Source organism: Cuculus canorus, chromosome 4 (assembly GCF_017976375.1).
Source record: "Cuculus canorus isolate bCucCan1 chromosome 4, bCucCan1.pri, whole genome shotgun sequence".
Lineage (NCBI taxonomy): Eukaryota > Metazoa > Chordata > Aves > Cuculiformes > Cuculidae > Cuculus > Cuculus canorus.
The window spans coordinates 78,693,327-78,706,568 of NC_071404.1; the positions used below are offsets into that span (position 1 = coordinate 78,693,327).

At 50.4% G+C, this 13,242-nt stretch overlaps 1 protein-coding gene across 3 annotated transcripts in view; it reads right to left on the minus strand.

Annotated features, from left to right (window-relative positions):
• ADAMTS3 (ADAM metallopeptidase with thrombospondin type 1 motif 3) overlaps window positions 1-13,242 on the minus strand; it is a 127,842-nt gene that overhangs the window by 81,714 nt on the left and 32,886 nt on the right. For 2 of the 3 annotated variants that reach the window (XM_054066139.1, XM_054066140.1), the window contains exons 8-10: window positions 11,555-11,797; window positions 10,241-10,304; window positions 5,293-5,320 (exon numbers count right to left, since the gene is read on the minus strand). In XM_054066139.1, coding sequence (XP_053922114.1) covers window positions 5,293-5,320; window positions 10,241-10,273 — 61 coding nt within the window. In that variant the 5' untranslated portion in view covers window positions 10,274-10,304; window positions 11,555-11,797. Of the gene's footprint in view, window positions 1-5,292; window positions 5,321-6,458; window positions 6,672-10,240; window positions 10,305-11,554; window positions 11,798-13,242 lie in introns of those variants that run through there. The other variant, XM_054066138.1, reaches the window with a different exon arrangement.

Below are 13,242 nucleotides of genomic sequence, written 5' to 3' on the forward strand. Positions count from 1 at the left end.
GCAGTGGCTGCTTATTTTAAGAGACCCAGGCACTCAATTCATTAAGAAAACGTCCCTAATGGCTTAACGTAACTGTTTTTTCATCAATTTTCTTGTACATCGGTCACTGAGGGAACTGACAGAAGAGCAACGGATGGCACTAGCAGAAGGGACAGGGACATTTAAGTTCTTGCACTACAAATATCCTCACAGAACACCCAAATACCGTACACCCCAGGTAAGTGAAGGTCTCCTTCCCGTCTCCCAATCCATCACTCCGCTCCATGTCTATAGCCAGCAGTCCCAGCCCGGTCTGCAGTTGCAGCCACCTCCACCTCTTTTGCCACACACCTACAAGATCAGGTTCTAAACCGGAATCCTAATTAGGCTGTTATCCTTAGGCTAATTCCCATCTAAAATACTGCGAGTTCTCAGTGAGGATGGCTAATCTCTCTCCTTAGAGAAGGGAGCAAATTAAAGCTCTAAAGCAATTTTTATTAATTAGACACCGGGCCGTGAACAGGAGCCGGAGCCTCTGGGCTGTGCATCCAAACTGGGTCAAAGTAAAAACCAAGCTCTCCGCATTCCCCCCACGCCAGCACTGAGATGCCATTCACAGGCTGACGTTCCTCCTTTAACCTCCTCGAGAGTCTTTGTGGCTTCTTCTTCCCCAAGGTGGGACGCTCCACACCAGAGCCCACAGTCTGGCCATCGAGCCCTCTGGCCGGCGCACGGCCGAGACACCGCTTTGCACATCAGGCAGCAGCCTTCCCACCCCGCTGCCTGCGGGGCAAAAACAGGGACTTCACTAACAGCAAGGACAGCCACATAGCCACAAGAAGGCAGCAACAAAGGGTGGAAAATAAGATCCGTCAAGTTTTTGAGTCAGCAAAAGCCTTTCCCAGAGTCTCTGAATGCTGAGCTGGAAGAGGAAATGCCTTTTGTTCAAAGGCAATTAACATTCAATGTGACATGACCGAACGCTGAAGACATCTGAGCTTCTCTGCAGATTCCTGTTACCCTTTTTCCGCAGGCTGAGGAAATGCTATTCCAGCTGTGGGTGCTCCCTTTCCCGCGCTAACGTTTCAGAGTTGATCTGTTCTGCTAACTCAAAGCTTACAGCAATGATCAGAGGAGAAACAGAGATAAAACCCCGCACTTAACTTCACATTGTCTTCATTTTTCATCCGGCTTTATCCTGCTGCTCATGCTGGCTGATGTTTAAGTTGAAAGGAAGCACTTTGGAATGAACATCGCATTCTTCCCCTGTGTGCCAAAACACAATTAACCAGAGAATGCTTCCGCACAGGGCTCTCCCTGCTTTTTGTCCAGGAATTAACACCACTAACCCACAGCTGTTGTCCCTGAGCTTCAAGAGTCCTAAATGGTTTTTTCCTTCACCTGCATTTGGAAGAGCGTTATTTTTTTAGGCATAAGATTTTGTGAAATACATTGATCAAGAATCGTTTGTGTGGTTGTCCAGAGCAGAATTCCAACTGCACAAACATCCACTTAGGGAAGACGTTTCCAAAAGCACAGTCTGGAAATCAGTGGAAAAGGAGGGATTTCTGAGAGCTCAGACAAACCATTTCTATGTCTGAAACAAACCGCCCAAGTTCGAAGACGTTACTTTTTCTTCTTTTAAAGCTCATTTGGTATCCATTATTGTGACTGGTTTTGGTTCACACTGCACGACGATAAATTTTGACAGCAGGACTCCCTTTATCCCAGCCTTCCACAGTGCGTTTTTTGATTGCAGGAGCAACTTGCCCGTCCCCACGACCTGGGGAATCACGGCCACTGAGAGCAAGTGTTGGTAGCAGCCTCTTTTCCCAAACGTTTGCCGAGCCGTGGCAATGAGATGCATATAAATTACGCTGTGCAGTCATCACACCTGCCTCTTCACTAGCAAATGTTTCAATTCGGAATAGCAATGCAAAAATCCATTAAAATTACACCAAAATCACAACTGTTTTGGCAGAAATGATGCTGGGTAAGGAAACGAAGGGGTGGGAACTGCTGGTAATGTCCCGTCCAAGCCGCCCCAGCATTGGGCTGTCTGTGGCATCCCAGACAGTACCATACAGACATGATGGAATGACCAGCGATGTACCATCAGGTTCCACAGCTCCCTCGCCTCTCCTGGAAGGTGTATCTGACCGTGGCTTGTTGTCAGGAAGCTCAGCTATCTCAGCAAAAGGACTGGATCTAATGTAGCGCCTTCCGAGCATCCCTGTGCCACATCCTCTGAGCCGAATTCACAAGCTATGATGCAATTCGACTGCTGGATGGCAGACGGCCAGCTTCCCCATGGAAGTACTGGAAAATTAAGGATTACCTACTGCTGCAGGGATTAAGAGGCCAGCATTTTGATAAGACAACTGTTCCACGTTCTGAGAGCTCATCCATCTATCCCAGACAACCACAACGGGATGAGCACAGAGCACTTTAGCGAAAAGCTGCCCAACAACAAAAGAAGACGGAGTAGGGACAGATAGGCGATGCTGACAGAGGTTCTGCCGTCACCATTTTTCGCCATCCTCTTTGGTTGCTTGTCTCCAGAAACGAGGCAGCAGTTTTGGTCCCTCTTTTCAACAATTTGGATCTTTTCCAATCTGCCATTTGCTCTGTATCGGGCTGCCTTTAGGTGGCAGAAATGCCCAGGGAGAAAGACAAGATAGAGAAGGGGGATGGATTCCTTAAGTATTCCCCCACAACTCTGCACCCAATGGGGATGTGGCTACGCAGGATACTTCAGCACGAGGCACTGCAAGAAGAGAAGCTCACGTGGTCTCCACAGTGTCCTCATACCTTTCCTTCACTGTCAGCTTGTCCCAGGGATACAAACAGTTCCAGAACTTCCTTGTGGTGTTTTCCCAGTCTCTGCTGAACTGCAGGTGAAGATGTTTTATCCAGGTGATGGGGCAGCCAGGCACTGCCATTCTGCAAGTTCGCCATCCGTGCTTTCTTCCAGAAGTAACATCGGGTAGCAATGAGGCTGCTCCGTTGTGTGGGAGGCGAAGGCTGAAGAAGCGGAGGTAGCACCATCTGAAGCGCCAGCATCTTTAGGCTCACAAGTTTCCTCCTGACAGTGTCCAGGATTTGCAGCCCATTATCCATTAATGCAGTTAGTTAAGCTTGAGTCACTCTCTATCTCGTACCGATATTTCAAAAAGATGAAGTCCTATGTGCTTTAATTTATCCTAAGTGACTCTCCAGGCCAGAAGGAATGACGAGATGCTCCCAGCAGCCAGCCCGGGGCCAAATCTGAGCATACACCACCGATGCAGAGCGACACCGAACAGGGATGTTAAAGCAGGACAACCCATTTGGAGACGATCCCAACGCCAGCTTGGCTATTGCCATTGAAACCCGAACCTGAGTAAGTTGTGCTTTGTGAATTGGAAATTACAGGAGCAAACTTTAAATATTAACAGCTTCAAACCACGAAGCGCAGGACTAATTCCAAGAGCTAACATGCTACCTGTGCTTCGAAAACACAGATTCCCCCTCACCAAACACCATCAATCCCCAAAAGTCAGAGCAACTCACAGCCTGCCTGGTCTTCATGCTAAGCCATCAGGCGGTTGGCCTGAACCCAACGCTGCCGAGACGCTGCATGGCTGTGCCGAAGAGACAGGGATGGGCAAGCAGCTCTATCGCATTAGACACCACCCGAGTCCCAAACTGCAGTGCCCAGCTGCACAACGGGACACCAAGGAACCATGGAGGGGCGAGTGGGCAGAGCCCTGGCCAACATCCCCTCCATTTCCCACCCAGGTGGAGGAAGGCGAGATCCCATCGGCTACAAAAGCTCCTGAGGTGCCAGAAGGGGCAGGCGGAGAGCCCAGCACACACTGAGCACACAGACCTGGCCCTTCACCCTTGGCTTACAATATCACCCCGCCATTCCGATGCACCTTAAACACTCCCGACTACTGCAATGCTGGGACTGGGAAAGAAAGGAAAAAGTTAAAGTTCTTTTCCAGGTTAAGGAATTTTCTCTGATGTCCTGCATAATTTAAAAGACACATTCCTGTGTAGCTGATGGTTTCTGAAATTCAAATACAATCCATTTCTCATGGAAACGACTAGAAATAAAACTGAGGCTCAGCATACTGCTGGAAAAAACGCCTGCTTGCCAGCGAGGTTTCAACGTACCTAACGGTCCCAGCTCCCAGCATTCACTGCTCCCAGTAGAAACCAGTCTCAGCCCAGCAGAACGCTGCACCAACACTGAAATGGAGATAAGCTCTCCAAAATTCAGAGAAATACTTTAAATTCCTTTCTGAACACAACTTCAGCTCAAACCCGAACCAAAACCTCAAAATTAGAGCCGTAGTGGCAACTGGAAACAGAAATGCCCGAGGCCCGTTCCCACCACCGCTGATCTTTGCATTGAAAAGCTCCGGAGCACGCTCTGGTGTGCAGACGCTTGCAGTCCACAGCAAATTAAGAGGCTCATTTCCCAACTGGGCAAGCTAAGGAGCGTGCAAGATGGCAAACCCTTGACAAATGCCCTGGGAGGGAGAACACCAGCTTTCCACAGCCCCTTTCAACCCATGAAGAACTAGTTTAAATGAACACTAGTTTCATTTAAACACACCCACTAGTTTAAATGAACACAGACCTTTTGAAACCAAACTGTGGGCGCATGCCCCCAATTAGAGGAAGCTTCCTGTCTTTAGGAAAGAGTCAGAGAGGTTTAAGTGTCCGTTTGAAGCACCCACACTCATCCCAGACACCAACTTTGCTGCACAGCGCTGCTTTACATCGATGTATCTGCTTGCAACATGACAGCGAACAACTGCTGTCAGGCATGCAGCAAGCACGCTGTGCCATCGTGAATGCAAAGGGGCCTCCGCAGCAGACTAAGTTTTTCCAGCTAAAAGAAAAGGCTGAACGCTTCCAATACAGAAGAAAAATGGTCTGAAGACAGGGTTTGCCCCAGCCAAACGGAGCAGGCATTTCCTCCTGGCTTCAGTGACGCAGGAATGAAGACAGAGTGTCTGACCCAGAGCTGCTCTGCCCTGGTGTTCCAGGGACTGGCTCAAGCATGCTGCACTTTTTAGCTTCTGGTGGTTTAAGAGGGGAAGCACGGATGCATCAGGATGCACAACCGCCTGACGAGAGGGCATGCGAATTCTAATCATGCCACATCACTGTGAAACCACAACTGCTGCCGGGCGGTAACGGCGTGTGGCACACGCGGGAACGCCTGCCTGCATACAGATAACTTTCCCATAAAATACTTAGTCAAGCTTCTTTTATTTCCATTTTGATAGCAGCAATATAGTAGCTAAAGACACTCACCTGTCTGGATCCGTTGTTCTGTACCAGTCTGCAGGAGAGAAAAGAAACACATGCACAAAGTTGTTAGTGCCATCAGGATGTGTGACAGCCAAGCACGTCTAGGAGGCTGAAAAACTACTCGGTCCCTATTGCACCCTTCTTTACATTTCTGCTTCTGGTTTCCAGGGAAAGCATTTTCCCTAACTGAATAACTTCTGTTCCTATCAATATCCTAACGTTCTCCAGGGCAAGTTTGATATGAACAGAGCTGCTAACAAGTCCTGGTTCTGAGTGACCTGTTCTATACGTTGTGACACTGGGCCAAAATGTGAATTCAGTGGCCAAAGAAAGCCCACACGTCCGTGCAAGCGATGAGCTGGGAGAGGGACGGGTGCCAGGGTGCTGAGGAGGCGGGCGCGCTGACAGTTCTCCTGCCAGGGAATGGGAAATCCATCGGGTTTCGGAGCAAGGACAGCAGCAGCTCAGTGCCAGCGCCAGCTCAGCACCGCCGTGGCATCGATACAGGGACCAACCTCCCTGGCTGCTGCAGGATCAGGCCCAGCACCAGGGATGCTGTGTGTCTGTAAGGGCTGCTCTGCAAGAGGGGGTGCAGCGATCCGCAAAGCGAGAAGAAGCGGCAACGCGCTGGGGAGAAGGATGGGGTGATGGGAAGTGCTCCCGGACTACGGCTTCTCGCTTGTCCGGGCTCCGAGAGCCACACTGTGGCTGTGAGCCTGGGAGAGCCTGAGAAGAGCCCGCGTAGAACAGAACTTGGGAAAAGGAGAGCCTGGGGAAGAGAGAGCCCAGGGAAGAGCTTGGGAAGAACACAACTTGGGAAGAGGGGAGCCCGGGGAAGAGCTCAGGAAGGGCAGAGCCTGGGGAGAGGGGAATACGGGAAAAAGGGGAGCTTTGGAAGAGCAGAGCCTGGAGAGAGAGAAGCCTGGGAAGAGCTCGGGAAGAGCTCAGGATGAGAAGAGCCCCGGGAAAGCCTGGAGAGAGTTTGGGAAGAGCTCAGGAAGAGCAGCCCCTGGGCATGGGGGAGCCTAGGGAGAGCGGAGCCCGGGGAAGAGGGGAGCCCAGGAAGAGCTCGGGAAGAGCAGAACCCGGGGAGAGGGGAGCCCAGGGCCGCTGCCGTAGGAAGGCGCGGAGGGAAGGGAGGGACGGGGGAGCCGCGGTGCCGCACTCACCTGAGGTGCGGGCGCGGCGCGGAGCCCCAGGAGCGCGGCTGCCAGTACCCAGAGGGGCAGGAGCACCATCCCGAGCCCGTGGCCGCCTCCTCTCCTGTGCCCCCGGGGGGCTGCACCCCGGGGCGGTGGGGCCGGCGGGGCGGGAGCTGTGCCTGCTCCCCGCCTGCCCTGCGCCGCTGATAAACCCGCACCGGCCCCGGGCAGCGCCCCGCCCCGGCACCGACGTCAGGGGCACCGCCGCCCCCGGCCCCGCACCGAGCCGCGGGGCATCCTGCGGCCGAGCGGGAGCCCTGGCGAGGCTGCAGCACGGAAAGGGGCTCCGGGAAAGCTGGGGAGGGGCTCTCCACGAGGGCCTGGAGCGATGGGGTGAGGGGGGTGGCTTTGAATCGGAGACGGGAAGATTTAGATTAGACACGAGGAAGAAATCCTTCACGGTGAGGGTGGGGAGAAACTGCCCAGAGCAGCCGTGGCTGCCCCATCCCGGGAGGGGTTCCAGGCCAGGCTGGATGGAGCTTGGAGCCCCTGATCCCGGGGGAGGGGTCCCTGCCCACGGCAGGGTGGGACTGGGTGGGCTTTGGGGTCCCTTCCAGCCCAAACCGTTCCAGGATTCTATGATCTCTGTGTGTGTCCCATGAGAAAGCTGCGGTTTCCATCCCATCTGCGCTCCGAGTATTGTCCGGGGCTGAAGAAAAAAAGCCACAGACAAAAAAAAAGTCTGGAGGCAGCATGCCAACAATGTAGATTATTTCCAAGGCTATTTCACTTCATTAATGTCTCTTCATTAATTTAATTCATGACTCATTAACAGGAAGGGACGAGTCCCTCTGCTCTCAAACGCCTGTTCCGATTCCCTAAGCTGAAGAGAGGCAAGAACGATCCTGGAGCCCTGTGTCCAGTCCTAGAATCCCCAACAGAAGAAGGATATGGATGTGTTGGAAGGGGTCCAGAGGAGGCGACAGGGATGATCTGAGGGCTGGAGCACCTCCTGTCTGAGGACAGGCTGAGAGAGTTGGGATTGTTCAGTTTGGAGAAGAGAAGGCTCCGGGGAGACCTTAGAGCAGCTTTCGGTGGTGAAAGGGGCTCCAGGAAAGCTGGGGAGGGGCTCTTGGTCAGGGAGAGTGGAGACAGGACAAGGGGAATGGTTTGAAGCTGAAAGAGGGGAGATTCAGATGAGACCTTAGGAAGAAATGTTTTGCTGTGAGTGTGGGGAGGCCCTGGCCCAGAGTAGCTGCCCCATCCCTGGAGGTGGTCAAGCACACAGTGGATGTGGCTTGGAGGCCCCGATCCAGTGGAAACCCTTTCATCTGCTGAGCTGTTGCTGTGCTTCACACTAAACACTCTGGCTCGCCAGGTTTCCCTCCATGCACCCAGAATCCATGCATGAAGAGCACATTCCCCTCTGTTCAACCTGCCAGCGCAGCTGCCCTCACGGGACCCCCAGCTCCTCTGTCCAAGGACGACATCTCCAACTTTCCATATTTCCTATCAACCAGCAAAAGGCTGGAATCCCCAACTCCCAGCAGACTGGAGTCCGGTGGCAAAGTGACCTCTTTCCCCAGCCAGGAGCTTGGCACGCAAACAGATCTCTGCTGTGCAATGGGTGATGTCGCCCAGCACACAACCAAACTTTTGCTCTGCAATAGGCAATGTCACCAGTCTCCGTCAGAAACCAAAATCCACTCAGACCAGGCATTCCCCACACTGAAAACCTTCACGAACATAGTCTGTGCCTCCTTGATCCCTCCTGTTTCCCAAGGAGCTGTGACGCAGTTGAGGCTATGCATAGCTGAGGTGGTAACGGATATGACCAGGGCGATCCCCAGGGAGAACAAAGAGCTTTACAAACACTCCAAGGAGCCAGAGATAATCCACTCCCATGCCCTCGCGCTAGAGCAGAGTTCCAAGTGAAGGCCTAGTTTTGTCAGAGTCAGGATTATCTCGTCTCACGCAAGATGGTTAATGCAGGACCAGCAAGATCTCAGTTTAACATCGCACTGTTCTGCAGCCTCTTTCGTGTTTCCACTTGCGATGCGTCACGTCCAACTGACAGACCTTGCTGTTGGCCTCCAGCAAGAACAAGCAAGCGGCTTGCTGCTGCCCAGTGGTTTTCAGAAGTGATTGTACTTAGGCTTTCGCAGGTGTAAGTTGAGCTGCCTGCCAGAAACCATCACATCTACATGAGAAAGAAAACACGCTTCCTACTAAACCTGTGTTGCCTGATAGCAACAGTTGAGAGGAGGAGACCTCCAGCCATGATTTGTGGGAGCTATCTGGAATTATTTACACCATGCCAGCCTGCAGAGCAGCCCTGCTGCTCCAGAAAACACACACTGAACTGCATTGTCTTTTCTCTTTCCTGAGCCAGTGGGAATGCCTGGATGTGCATCTGCTATAACAGGTGTAAGATCACTTCTGTACCAAAAATATCCGAGGCAGTATTTACTCTCGGCACGCTGTAACTGCAGGTTGTCGCACAGTGCACAAGAGGTGCTTTTCAGAATGACCAGGATGACAAGGGCTGCATCCTGTAAATTGCTGGCTATGTAATTATACGTTAAGGGGAACTTAAGGACTGTAAGTTCACAAAGCCAGAGTGAGAACTATCAGTTCAGAGCCGCCACCCTCAGCCTGCTTCCATCCACGCCCTTGCATCACTTGCTAAAGCACCACTTCTCCCACAGCACCATTCTCCCTGTCCCAGGACACAAAGCAGGCACTGTGCACCTTATGTGCAGCTATTCCACATCTTATTTCCTGCTCTGATGTTCATTATGTGACCTCAGACCTTCTTTATCGCATGTTATTCAAATCCTGACAATAATGTTGATTCCCTGGTGGGTTTTTCTGTAACACAGCATACCCAAGGCCTATGCAAACTGTCCATTTTCCGCAGAGAAATGATGGGCCAGCACAATCCCTGGTGCCTCACCCAGCCTGGGTACAGGTGCATTCGTTATTTGATCTCATTTCCTTCAGCTCAGCTCCATGCGCGGCTCTCTTTGATTTCACTCCACAATCTTACAAACAGAGGAAGTCAGACAGATATAAGGGAACCAAACTGCTGGCACTTTGTAACGCTGTTTCTGTGGTCTTAAAATAAGTCACCTTTCAATAAAGCTGTATCTGCTACACCCCAGGTGGTTGAACTTTTCCAAATTAGATAAAAAAGTTCCTAAACACCAAAGAAACCAAGACACACAAAAGCCAGAGCCAGCAGCCAGGGCAGATATTCTGTTTCGTGGTGTCGGAGAGCAAAGAACCAACGTTTGACAGAATTGCAAGGGAGCAAAAATAAGGTGTTAAATTTAGATGCCTCGTCAGCCATTTCTGATAAGAAATAAGACCGAGTACCCTATCTGTAACAAATACACACCCAGGCAGGATTCCAAGGTTAATTAAAGACAACTCTCATCTGCAACAGCCATATCTGGACATGGTATCATCAAAGAAATCACAGCGGTTCCAGTCTGCACCCTATGTACAGACGCACTGAAATATGCAGGTACACATATACATCTATTAAAGATCTGTTAAATACTTGCGATTCTGAAATGACTCTTGCTAACAATTCATCAGATAAGATTTCTGTACCCGTGCAGTTCCTGTGATGCTCTAGACTGACAGCTACGGTGTTCGATAAACCCAACTAAGGTGAGGCCTCGAAGCGAAGAGGCACCAAAGTCTAAAAGGTGTTGCACGGGGCCAGATTCTGGGGCACAGTAACTGCAGCAGCATTTGCACGACAAGAATAAAATGTATGGGAGCAAGCGTTCGGGCATTACCTGATCACAAAGGCTGTGGAACATGTTTTCCATAAGATGTCACACCCTCTCACAGCAGAAGTGCCTGCAACACAAACCAGTTTCATTCAAACTGAGAAACTTGGGAAAAAAAAAAAAATTCCCTCTATGTAAATGAGAGGAATTAACTGAGCAGGAGGTTTTGCACTGCTATTTCATACAAACTTTCAAATATTACTTTTTCTTGAGACAAGTCCCTCAACCATAACATCCAGGAATAATTTCTATAGTCTAGACAAACCACAGCCTTCACCCACGGTGTCCACACACATGGTTTGATATTCAGTTTTGCACTGACAGTTCCTGCTCTTTAGGAATCATTAGCACTGACCGAGTTTCTGATCTGCTACAATCTTTGCTGGTCTGCATTTGATGACCTCTCTCAACAGCAGCCAGGTCGGCAAGCACCAATTCTGTTCTCTCCAAGCCAGGCATCACCGAACACCAGACAGGGGTAACACAAGCTGCCCGTTTGGGAACGCAGCCATACCTGCTCCGAGCACCTGCTTTAGGCAACAAAACCCACTTCCCAAGCACCGTGCAGATGGTTCCCTGCATTCTGCACAGCTGCCGTAGCGGTGAGCTATGGAGGACAGCTTTCCTTAGCAAAAGATATAGCAGGCTGGCTCAAGAAAAGGCACAAAACAGTCCGGATAAGAGAGTTACAGGTTAATTTACTGTCTTGGCCACCTCCACATCCCTTACATGATGCTCAGGCTTACTTTTCACTTCTTCTCCTCTAATCTTTCCCATTTAACCCAGCTTGTTTCTTACTTCCCCATATCAGCTCTGCTGCTTTGGTGTGAAAGCCTGGCTTTAATGACTGGGACAGTGGGCCTCTGGTTCTCCTCCTCGGTGAAGCATGCTCTCATCTGAATACAACCACTGGGCAGGATCCCCTGGAGAGCAGACACCCGGATCATGTTTCTGGGAGACCAGATAAGGTGGACGTGCCCTGATCGGGCCGTTTAATGAAAACTGAAATCTTTTCCCCCCAAGTAATTAGAGATGCAGGAGGCCCACAGTGCAATCACTAAACCTAAGGCAATATAATGTGTTTCTTAGCAGAGGATGCATCTGAGAAGTGATGCCTGTGGCTCCCTTTTAAAACGCATTCCTGTTTGGGTTTCGGTAACACGCAGGTTCCCCTCTGTGGGCTGGAGCCGTGCTGCAGCAGGCACTGTGAGTGCACAAAGGCCCTGTACAAAGATCCTTCAGTCACACTCCTGCAAAACCCTCCAAACTCACCCAAATCCCTGAAGTCCAGCAATACAGAACCACATTTTGCGTCCTCACCTGGAACTTTGTCCCTCCGGTGTGCTTGTACACGGGTCATACAGTGGGCCCCAGGCAGCAGCGCCTTGGCTACGGCTGACGTGTCTCCAGGCGATCCGTCAGCAGCACAGGGAACGCGGATGCCACAACCGGCTCCAGAGCCGCTCTGCCATCACACAGGTGTGATCGATATCGCCGTGGCCATGCCACAGCCCCACAACAGGACAGCTTGAGTTGGGCACGCCAGTGCCGCAAAAGCTTTTTCTACTGAGAGACCACATGCACCATTTCATCCGTTTGCCATCCAGTGACTTCCACCATTTCATTTCCCCAACCACAAAGAAGATCTCTTTGCTATCATCCTTTTCTGGTGTGTTTAGCACAGTCGAGTAACACAGGGATTTCCGAACCAAGGTGTCCTACAAGAACTGCCAACAAGCACATGAGATGCCAGTGCTCTGTAACTGAAAATGGCTATTGTTTCTCCTTCCTGCTGCACTAAAACTGGGAACATTAAAGCCCACAACTGTATTTAATTGTTTTCAAGACACTATTAATCTAGCAGACTGTTAAATGAAGAAATAGAGTAGACTTATTATTTTTAAGAAAGCAGTGTAAGTTTTATGGTAAAGGTTTAACCACAGGACATAGGAGACTGGAGAGAAAAATGTGAGACATGAAAATTATAGCTGTAAAATACGTTATGAAAAATGAAAAGCACTGGAAAGAGGCAGCGCTTGGGACAATGTTGGATAACAGATACATTCCATAAAGCTGTTCCGATTTTAAGGTGCTTCATTTTGAAACGCTGTGTGCCAAATAAAATGCAATTAAACATACCTTGAACCCACAAAAGAAATTAATCAACAAATACCCATAAATCATTCTAAAAATAAGACCCAGCAAGACCCAGCTTTTAACAGCCTGCGGTATCAATTCAGAACTCAGTGGTTCTTGTGCTGCAAGAGGTTCTTGGAAGTGCTGAGGCAGCAGCTGGGATGCTCCATGCAGATGCTGAAGGCTCATTTAACCACTTGCACTTACCTTAAGCCCTTGGAAGGAAATGAAGACAGAAAACATCTTTCCCATTTTGCACAGCCAACATGTGTGCTCTGCTTTAACACGTACAGAACTGCCTCTGTGTGTGGTACAGATATACCCGAACTATACCTGCGTGCTGGGGCACAGGGAGGGTCGTGTGCCCCCACACCTGGTTTGCCAGTGTTTTCCTGGTTGCGACAATTCCCAATTTACACTTTCATCTGCATGCGCCTCTGGGCAGCAGAGAGCTCTGCCGTTTCCTTGTGTTAGTAGATGGATGGATGAACCATATCCTATGGATAATGGGAGCCTGAGCACTTACTGGACGCACAGAAATCACTGCTCACAAACTCGCACCAATTTTTCCAGTTATTTAAGTAATTATGGGCTTCTGGGAATCTGCACTCAGAGGTCTTAAACAGGAATTGCATGCGCCAGGGATTTCTTTACCTCCCATCTCCCCTTTTATGCTCCCTTTGGGTCAAGAGAGCACTTCCTTCCACCACGAAGCACTCAAGTGGACTACAGTCCCACTGCCCGGTGCTCTCTTAAATGGGAATCCCCTCCTGGTTATGCCAAACAGAAGAGCTGCTATAACTGTTGTGACCACAGAGTGGCTGCTCTTTCGGCAGTGTTTGTTGTGAGATGAAGCGTGACAGTAATTTGAA